Here is a 10,880-nt window from a genome sequence, read left to right as displayed (position 1 = left end):
TTTAAAAGAGACCTAAGACTCTTTATAACGTTTTGAAGGTACAGAGCTTAACTCTGTCCACAATGGTACACTCAAAGCCCAAAGACAATGCCTTGGTTAGGTCTCACACTCTCTCGGTCTGTGTCGGAAGGCACTTCTTACTGAGGACATTGCAGAGAACGATAGTTACGTATCGTAACTCCAGATTCCAGTTAGGCTTCACTGTTGCTATTGAGTTTATTCCTCGTGCATGTGCAGTCTTATCGCCACAGCGGTCATGAACTTAGTGACATGTCACTCACATGCTACAGAAAAAATTCATTGAAAATATTTTATACGTTTTCTGCTGAATTGGGCTTTTTTAGTGACAACTGCCAGTAATATAGACCGATCATATTTATTTTTTAGCTTCTATACTTTTACTGGATGGAAAACAAAATTATATTTTTAAACTGGAAAAACACTTTTGTTTCATCTAATGCTAAATATGAAGCTACCACCATCAACTGTTTGGCTTAGTTGTCTTAGCAAAAAGACTGGAACAGCTAGCCCCCAAACCTGCCTATTAGGACCTCTAAATCACACTCATTCACTTGTTTTACCTCATTTGTTTATTCTGACATAAACCCAAGTGTAAAAACAAGTTGTGGTTTTATAAGTGTAGATACACATTTTGTTAGCTGTGGACGGAACCAGGGTAGCTGTATCCCGTTTTCAGTTTTTGCGCTAAGCCAAGTTAACCTGCTGCCAATTTGTAATTTCCCAAAATGTCAAACTATTCCTTCAACAACTTTTGTCTCATTTTACGTATTTTACTCAGCAGAGATTTCCTCAGTGAAATATCGATTCTAACATTTATTTATTTTTAAATCTGGACGTAACGTACAAGCAGGACACATTTTTTGACACCATAATCCACATGAATACCATGATGCAATATTGTACCAGTTATCAGATACTGTATATGAGGCTGGATAGGAGTTAGGAAGCTACTGAAATCAAATTGCTCTGTTAGTGTAATGTAGAAGTGGCAGTTTAAAGTAGAGGCTGTGAGAAGGTTGCATTCTACAATTTGGGACATGACAATCCCTGCCTATATAGTTGAATTACATTTCTGAATGACTGATTGTAACCGATTAAGGGCTTTAGCTGATTCATCACTGAATCAAATACAAGCTGTTTCTTTGTAAGGCTTTGATCAATTTCACATTCTAAAGAGGGAGAGAAGTAGAGTAGGATTGAGAGGATTATGGTTGAGTTTCCCTTTAAAATGGTTGCTAAGGCTGGACATTGTTGGAATGAGTCTGGTGTGATTTCATCCATTTCAGAACAAAAGCCTTTTCACACATTGTTTTACAGCGGGCTTTAGTGTGTTTGTACTTCTTACTTCTTGTACGGTGTTATGCAGTGATTTACAAAGGTGGTCCTGCTGGCTCCAACAGCATAATGACAACAGAATACATATTAAAACACTTACTTTTTGGTGCAATCTTTGAAGCTACTTCGGTTGTTACACAACACACAAAAAATGTCCCTTTTCAGGGTCCTTTTCATGTACCACTCGCTCTACAGTTGACACTATTGTTTAAGTATCACCTGGAAATGATATATTACACATGTCACTATACATATTTCTACATCCTCTCTACAGTGGTGGGGAAAGTGTCCAGTTTTGGTGGAGCAATTCTCTGTCATTGAAGGGGTCTCAGGCTGCAATTGGATTCACAGCCACTAGAGGGCGACGGTGCCTCTTCCTGTTGCTGGGTCTCCTCCTGTTCATCAGACAGAAAGCTGGGGAACGTCTGTGCTCGAGGGATAAAAGTCATTGTCAGCCCGCTTCCTGTGGGGGGAAAAAAGTGGAGAAAGATTCAATGAAGAACTTCTTTTTAGGGATGACGTGTACCTTGGTTCATTTACCTGGACTTAAAGATAGTTAGAAAATATCTTTATGTTACCCCTATGCTGATATCTTTATATACAAATGAAAATTACAAGAATAACCTTGGCATTTTTCATTTACCTAAAATGATATTTTAAATAGTGTAGGTGATTCTCAGATAACAAAAAAATATAAACCCTACGTTGTACAATAGTATGATGGACAGATGTGATGGAAAATCAACTTTTCACCTGAAATAAACAGCTTCATTTCAGAGTGATCTACACCGTCTCATCTTTTTGGACTGTCTGCTGTCTCCCTTTCTTTCCCCGCTTTCTCCCTCAGCACCTCAATTTAAATTAATTGGACCAATTTGTTCTGCAGTTCATATTGGTTAACTGCACTGAGACGGAGTAATGGATACTTGTGGGTGGAGGGCTGTTCTGTGCTACTGTGAGACCATTAATAATATATTAGAATGCTGTTTAGAGATGTGCACGACGAGGTAGGTTGAGGGTAAAGTGGCTGGCAGGCTGCTGATCATGCACCGAACAAGGAGGAAGTGGCCAGTGATTAATATTTTAGGAGGTGCAAAACACAACACTGTTATCAACTCCAACCTACTCTTCATTATGGTACTTACTGATACAGCTGGCTAAGAGAAGTTTCTGCATGTGAATACACTTCAAATCAATTCACGTCCAGAGGTTAACTGAAATTTGAACTTTGTTTTCTATAAGCCGTCATCTTTCAGGGCCACATCGACAAAGAGATAATTTTCTCCTCTGCTGGTGGTGCTGAAGTGCTTATTAAAGAGTCAGATGTTAAACTGTGCAAATCATTCACAATATAACAAACACAGGCATCCTTTTCTCTGTGTGTAACTAGCAACACTAGTCACGCTGCCACCGAAGGGAATCAGGCTCAGGCCGTAAGACGCTCTGCCAACTCACCACAATGTGGAACATAAAACATGACCCAGTCAGCCTGGCAATCAATGTCAAGTGGGTGTGTGAATGCGTGTAAGAGACACAGAGAGTCTAACAGAAATGTGTGCAAGGAGAAATGACACAAGTAAATTAATAAAAGAGAAGGAAAAACAATAAAAAAAAAAACATTTTCCCAGTGTTAGTTAAGGGAACAGCGTGCAGCAGGAAGCACAAAGGGGCTGGAGTAGGTGTGAGGATGAGACCCCAACAGTACAAGCCATAACAGGTGAGTCACATGCACACGCGCACGCACACGCACAAGCACACACACACCTACCTCTGTCCGCTAGTCTTTCCCTTGCACCATTTACCTTCCAAAAAACATTTTCCCAATGTTAGTTAAGGGAACAGCTTGCAGGAAGAAGCACAAAGGGGCTGGTGTGGGTGTGAGGATGAGACCACAACAGTACAAGCCATAACAGGTGAGTCACACACACACACACACACCTCTGTCCGCTAGTCTTTCCCTTCCACCCTTTTCTGAAATAAAGCAAAATAAGATAATTCTCCGGCTTAAAGTCTTAAAAGCAGCTTAGTCCAGGTTCTAGAAAAATACCCCACCGCAGGTTAAAAAAGGGGACACTTTCCCTCCTCTCTACGTTGTACTTAATAGATTGCTGAAACGACTGGTGCTCAACCAGGCATATCCTTTTCACATCTTTGCCAAGACAATCCCTCTCCTCAACCAAGGCCAATTTGTGCCAGAGAAGAAAAAAAAAAACAGTGTGCCCAGTGCAGACAGAGAGGGAGAAGCAGATCTCATCATCTCCTCTGACACGAACAGCGGCGCTGGTTGTGGGATACCAGACCCTCGACGAGAGCCACACTTGGACGGGAGACACAAATGTAGACACGCAAATAAATAGAAATAAAAACACAGAGCGAAGATGGTGACAGCATCCCTCCTCCTCTACTAACCCTATGAGAAGCAGACAGCGATTTGTCAGTGCCTTTTCATTACCAGGGAAGGTCATGTCATCCTATCTGGCCTGGGGTGGCAGCTGCTGGGCTGGAGCAGACAGGACAGGCAGGGAGGGCACTCTCTCACCCACTGGCAGATACAATGGCTGACCTGAGCACACAAGCAGCTATTCATGCATGCTTGTATACACACACACACACACCTGTCTGCACCTTACAGTGCTATTGCCCAGATGGCATCCTAGTAACAGCTGTAACCAGAGAAAAAGAGACTGCGTGTAGCACAGACTCTGGATTATGCAAGGCTGCTGACATCCAGCTTTGGTGTCTTTTGAGAGGTACAGCAGCCACAGGAGCAACGATACACTTTAAAAGACCAATTCAATGCAGATTGGGTTAGTTAACGTCAGTTTCAAATAATGCAAGCTAATGCTTTCAGCCAAGGAAGAGTTGAACTCCATTTTACCTGGCTGCAAAGCCTTTTTAATAGGATTCACTTTTTGCATCTGCATCTACTATATTCCTTGTCGCCTGTTGCAGATAAGATAGTGTTATCATCCTGTTCCCCTATCATCTTGTCCCTGTGCCTTTTGATTCTTGCTCCCTCTCTGTAAAATCCCCTCGTCTCACTCCCAGCCGATCAAACTAAGAACAGCGCTCCATTCCATTAGAATTGCTAATGCTACAGCACTAAACTGTGGGGCACAATGAAATCCAGAGAGAGAGTGAGAGAGTGTGTGTGAAATGGCAAAAGATTACATAAAAATGGGTACCAAGAAGAAATACAAGCATTCTTGTCCCTTTTCCTTTCCACTATTAGGGTTGGTAATTGAACCATTTCCGACAGGCGTGGCGCCTTGCTTTTTCAACTCCAAAACTTTAAAGTGCACTTATTTCTATGCATCAGCAAACTCTGAAAACACAGCAGTATCACTGAAATGCAAAAGAGTGAATAACATTAGTGGAGTAGGGGTGGAATGGAGTAGAAAGTAGATTCAATATTAGTGTTCTGGAGATTAAAACATCTATCTTTGCTTTTACTTAAAAAGGTGAATAATGTGGAGGAATTTTGTTTCATATGGCAAGATGATCAAGTGTTTATTTTTTTTTCTACACCCCATCTCTTGGTTTCTTTTAAACAAAACCCATTTGACAATTATTACTTTCAATTAAGGCAAACAAGGCTTTTGGGATGTATTTTTGAGACATTTCCAGGCAAAAGAAAAACAGATATAAAAATATATTGAAATAAATAAGTTAAAGTACTTCACTTCACTGCCAGGTCCCCCGTTAGCTGAGGCAAAGAAATAAACAAATAGGTGGAGAAACCTCCACGGGACAGGAAACTGTGTTCCTTAATTATTCCCCCGGACCCGCAGGGTATTTGAAAGCAACCCGAGCATGACTCAGCAAATTGACTGTGCTGATTGGATATTCATCATGCGCGCAGCTATACAGCCAAGGAGCAAAGGCAGCCAGCCATCAGGGTCTAAACTACTAATTTCTTACCTCTATTTGCACCCAAATCCTTTTTTACTAATATCGTCATTATTAAAGAAGAATACATTGATGTATCTATTTCTTAATTCTTGTTGAAGCAACCACCAACTATTATAACATATAATAGTATAACATATTTTCACACAATATTCCTTCAAGTTGTGTTTCCTTGAAACACTGTTTATATACACATTTATTTGTGTGTAAAGACTAAGGGTGTGACACAAAGATACTATTTGTATCTGTTTATCTGTTTAATAGTAATATAGATAATATATATATATATATATATATATATATATATATATAATTATGTTTTACACATACTATTATTCATTTCAGTCCAAGTGTCACCCCAGTGTTGTGTGGTGTGGTGTGGTGTGTGTGTGTGTGGTGTGTTGGTGTGTGTGTGTGTTGTGTGTGGTGTGTGGTGTGTGTGTGTGTGTGTGTGTGTGTGGTTTTCTTCTTTCTGGATGTCTGGGTAGATCAGCAGCTCAATCAAGGGAAGTGCAGACAGGTTTGCCTAATTATCTTACCTGGACAGGTGGTGGGTTGGATGCTGAGAAGGTAAGATACCATTGACTGGGGTTGGCAGTTTGCTGTGAGGCTGCAAATCTCATTTCTTTGGTGTTCTTTTGCTTCAGTTTAATGCAGTTTTATTCAATTTCCTGGGTTCCATTTTGTTCCAGTTACCTTTTTTGCCTCTTTTTCAACCTGGTTCTTTAGCATCCCCTTAAAAATGTTCACGTGCCAAAACCTCCTAATCTGCCCTTAATATGGAGTGGTGGCGCAACAGCTGGAAATCTGCTTCTGTTTCAATTACATTTTTTCCTATGTTCATTTCTTTATTCATATGTATTTACATATATTTTAAATAATGTAAGTTTACCAGCCTACAAAATAAAATGTATGACATTTTAACAACGTACACATAAATTACTTAAATAGCGTAATAAATCATGATTTGTATTCCATAACTCCAAAAAACAAATACAAAATAGTTTAAGAGTCTAAATAAGAGCTGTGTGACTGATAATGACAAGTGGAAATAGAACAGATTACAAGTCGGAATAGCAATGGGCCATATTGCATACCAAACTGGAGGTTGTGTATATAACAGCGGGGGTTCCAGATTTATGTAAAGTTGGTCTGAAATGTTTAGTGAAGCTATTGGCAAAAGCTCTTGATATTTTGAGTGCACTTTTAAGTCTCTAATTTTCGCCCGTCAGTTTTTGTTGTCCTGACAAGTCACTCTAGGGCTTCAGTAGCTGATCATAAGGTCAAAATAACAGTTGTGTAACATCAATCAGCTTCATCCTGCCCTGCAAAACAAATATGGTGTGGAGTTATTGAGAATGAACCTCAATGAATGTCTGAATACTGAACTTCTAACCAACTACACATCAGTGTTTAGCCTTTAGCCTCTTTATTTACATATTGGCAAAAGTGTATCCTAAAAGCCATGCTGCTTTGGTTACTTCATGTTCACACTGTACAGTCACCTGTGTTATTATTGAAACTGAAGAACCAATATGAATCTGATGATTATGAGGCTGAATCAATTTGTTTATGATTTCTAAACAGATTTATAGATATGTATTCTATATGGACACAATAAATCCTTATATCAATAAAAAGATTGAGTGTATGACTGTATGATATCTCTGTGTTTTAGATGTGACTGAGCTATGACTGAGAAGATCAGTGAGGGGACGGTGGGCCACAATATTACTTGGGGGGGGGGATTGATGCTGTTTGTATCTGTTCAGAATAGCTGAAATACTGTTTTAAGACAAACAATGTATTCATTTTTGCTTACCAAAGACAAAATGTGTATTTTGTGCCGTTACAACTTATTAGGTCATGCTCAGAGTGCATAGAGCAGCACAGAGAACAGAGGATGTGAAAGAGCTCCAGGGAGGTGGAGACCTTCTGCCAATGAAGAATCAATGCAATTACTCTATATGGCTCTCCACATCTAAGACTGGCTCACAGCCATGTTCAAAGCAGCACCAGCACCCTGCCGTGTGTGAGCTTCTCCTGACATGCCTTTTCACAGTCCAAACATCAGGAGTTAAACTCCCGTCGCTCCCCAGAATCACCTTGTCGTCCCCCTTGTCTGACGAGACCTTTTGCCGCGTCCTCAAACACACTGATGCATTCAATTTATTCATGGGAAAGGGGGGGGGGAGATAACGGCAGCGCTGAATGTGTATAAGAGGGAGAGGGAGGAGGGTTGTTCTGAATCGGACAGACACGAGGAGAAAGTGTGGGAGGACCACGGAGATGCCATCATGATGGATGAGAGAGAAGCTGCTCTGCTCACCAGAGTTTGGAGAGTTTACAGAGACTGGGCCTGTAAACAATGACCCTGGAAGCTTCTCTGTTAAGTGCAAATGAGTAACAAACATGTTGATGTTTGGAATGGAAGACTCATTTTGCTTTCAAGCTTATCAGGCCACAATTAAATGATAATTAAAAAAAGAAATCCAGCCTTAGGTTTTCAAAAGAAAATGATGACGTCAGAGCGACTTTCATCTTTGCCTGGTTTTCTGTTTGGCTCTATCAGTGAAAGCCAAAAGGCCCATAATCCTCAGATAAGTCTAATAATCAACTAATACCATGGACAGAGCGTAATCTCATCAGCTCACTAATCACCTTTCTGCCTCTGGTCTACATCTAGATGTTCACACACACACACATACAAACTCACACACACACACACACACACACACACACACACACCCTTTCAGTGTATATAAGTGCACACAGGGACATACATGTGCTGAGCATGAATGCTATAGACACCGCTGTAATGTTAATGTATTTCGGGTAACATTTATCTCCCTCTCCTACCCACACACACACACACACACACACACACACACACACACACACACACACACACACACACACACCCCACACACACACACACACACAAACAAACTTTTTTACTTTCAAGAAAACAATTTAATTTAGATTATAAATCTGACTCAGTTCAAAAACTATTTTACAGCAAGTTATTTTAGGATTAAACTGAAGACTAAAACTAAAGATTTGCACTGGTCTGTTATGGGATAAATCTCATTAGACATCAACGCTAAACACATTTAATTTGGAATTCAGAGGTTTCCATGTTATTCTTGTGGCAGCCCATATTTGAAAGCTTATTTGTATCTGTAAAGTTCAAAACTGATCTGTACATGTCACCGGTTCTAGTACCAGTCTTTCCTCCCCCTCATCCAAAGTACTCCACGCATTACCACTGACACAAGCAGGTAAAGAAATAGCAACACCGTGTGCATGATAATTAGCAACTTCATGCCTGTACCTTGGTAACTGTAGAGATCTCCCACGCTGTTCTGACGCGTGATGTGCTGCCAGTAGGCGCTGCGTGGCAGGGAGATGGACTTGGTTAGCGTCTCTCTGGGATGGATCTGAAACAGACAGAGAATGCTAACAGTGGTTCTCACTTTCTGTCACTCAGTCACTCACTACAGGGGGAAATTGCTTTGGGTATGTTAGTGAACAAAAAGCGTGCATAGTACAGTATATTGCTGGTTAAATGGCTGTTTGGTGGGCAACATGAGGATTTATTAGGGATTATGATGTTGTTGTGCCATTGCATGATGTGTTTTTCGATTTTTATTGGCAGTGTGAAACTAAAGGCTTAATTTTTGAGCCAGGCTACAGCTGGAAATATATGAAATACGTCAATGTTTTAGAAAAATAACAAGGTTCTCAAGTTTCACCCATTCTGCAAGTGCGAGTGGTCAGTTTTGTGTAGCTCTCCGTGTGATTTATAGAGCGGAGGGTAAATGCTGCTTTTGGAAATGTTCCCAAATGGTGGGGTCCAAGAGCATGGCCATATGGTCAAGGCTCATCAAACACTAGGCAGGCCTACATAAATAAAGAATACAGATGATAGCAGCGAGGAGGGGGAGGAAGGACGGAAGGAAGGAGGGAGGAAGAAAGGGATGGACGGGTGTTGTGATGGAAGGAGGGAGCGGAGGCCAAGACCATGGGGTGTCATAGGGGCTCCTGGTCCAAGGCAGCTCTTTGGGGAGAAACCAGGCTGCAATACCTTGAGAGAAATGTGTATTCCTGTGTGTGTGTGTGTGTGTGTATATGTGTGAACATCTTGTGTGAAAATCATGATTTATTGCCTTCGTGTTCATTGGTTTCTGAAAATAATTCTGTGAACGGCCTCAATGGCATGCTTGTTTGATCAGCCTTAATCAAACGCTAAAGAAACCATTGAAATAATACAAAAACAAGGCATTTTCAAACCAGAACATATTTTTTTTGGTCGTTCTGCAAATTATTTTTCTAGTATTAGGTGCAACAGGATATATTGGCTTCTGAATTAATACGACGCACACTATGCATGCATTAAATAATTATTCATGGAACAATGGCGTGCTGCCGACACTTGCAGTCATTATTAGCTGTTTGTAACGTATGCAGCACTAGAATAAAACGGATGGCCTCATTGTGAGCTGCTGTGGGTACATCAGATAAACAAGCAAAATGTAAAAATGTACCTGGGAGCTCTTCTCCATCTCCTCCATCATCCTCTCATGCTGCTGGGCAATGGCCAGCGTGGCTGAGTGGACCCGCTGGTAGATCATCTCCCCCTCCCGAGTCTGGAACGTGAACAAACCCTCTCCTGTGTCACACATCCTGCGCCAGGGACACACACACAGAGACAGAGAGAAGTGCACACGCTTTGATCGTGCTCAATCTTGGATTGCTGATTTACAAAAAATGCATGGTTGCATGTGCGCTTACAAAGAGGCACATTGATATAATAGCCCACTGAAGTCAAACACACATTCACAGAGGCACTTGTCACATCAATGCCTGAAGGGCTCTGCGGCACAAGCTGATATCCTGGGATGTTTCCCTATCCAAAGTTGCTTTGTTGAAGTTTTTATGACATTTTCCAAACTACCATTTTCTTTCTTTTTTTTTCTCCCACCGCTAACATTTCTATCACACACACCAGACACCAGACAGTCACTTATCTTAACACACACACACACACACACCTTCCGGACTCAAAGGTAAACCAAGTGGAGTCTCGCCCGTATCTGCGCAGAGAGCTGAGAGGCCACATGACAAGTTTGAGGCGAGCGTTGTGAATGTCCCACAGGTAGATGTTTTCATGGGTGATCTGCATGGTGCACTCCCCATAGATGTCCAGGTTAGGAGTGGGCATTAGGTACACGTTGAAACGTTCTAAAAAAAAAAGATTCACAAATTGGGATCACATCGGTAAAAAGGTGGAGAACTTTGAGGTTAAACAGACCATAGTCTATTTACATCTAGTGTTAAAGGGTTACTTAATTAAAATAATTATAATAAAAAAAAAAAATTCTCACTTAAATCTAGTAGTATCTACAGTAGCCATGCAGATAGGTTTGGTTCTGTCCATGTTTTGAGGCATCTGTCTCCATCTCAGTACAATGAAGATGAATAGATTTAATTTGTGGTGCTTGCAGCATTAAAAAGTGACATCTCAAAGATTTAAAAGCAACATCTCTTTCCAAAAAACATTTTCCCTGTTACTCTGGATAATCCCCAGGAGAGGCTGTTTTTTTCTTGGGCTA

General features: G+C 40.9%; 2 protein-coding genes across 3 annotated transcripts in view; one reads left to right on the top strand and one right to left on the bottom strand.

The window, feature by feature from the left end:
• The window catches only part of cd226 (CD226 molecule), an 11,893-nt gene extending 10,014 nt beyond the window's left edge, over positions 1-1,879 (top strand). The window contains exon 6 of the mRNA XM_032503329.1: positions 1,631-1,879. Within this exon, the coding sequence (XP_032359220.1) occupies positions 1,631-1,714 (84 nt within the window). The 3' untranslated portion in view covers positions 1,715-1,879. The remainder of the gene's footprint in view (positions 1-1,630) is intronic.
• Positions 705-10,880, bottom strand: part of dok6 (docking protein 6) — a 46,782-nt gene continuing 36,606 nt past the window's right edge. For both annotated transcript variants that reach the window (XM_032503331.1, XM_032503332.1), the window contains 4 exons: positions 10,320-10,509; positions 9,813-9,951; positions 8,600-8,705; positions 705-1,819 (listed from right to left, as the gene is read on the bottom strand). In XM_032503331.1, the coding sequence (XP_032359222.1) occupies positions 1,671-1,819; positions 8,600-8,705; positions 9,813-9,951; positions 10,320-10,509 (584 nt within the window). In that variant the 3' untranslated portion in view covers positions 705-1,670. The remainder of the gene's footprint in view (positions 1,820-8,599; positions 8,706-9,812; positions 9,952-10,319; positions 10,510-10,880) is intronic.

The sequence above is a fragment of the Etheostoma spectabile genome, chromosome 22 (genome assembly GCF_008692095.1).
Source record: "Etheostoma spectabile isolate EspeVRDwgs_2016 chromosome 22, UIUC_Espe_1.0, whole genome shotgun sequence".
Taxonomy (NCBI): domain Eukaryota; kingdom Metazoa; phylum Chordata; class Actinopteri; order Perciformes; family Percidae; genus Etheostoma; species Etheostoma spectabile.
The sequence above is the reverse complement of the archived record's forward strand: the minus strand, read 5'-3'. Positions and strand labels throughout refer to the sequence as shown.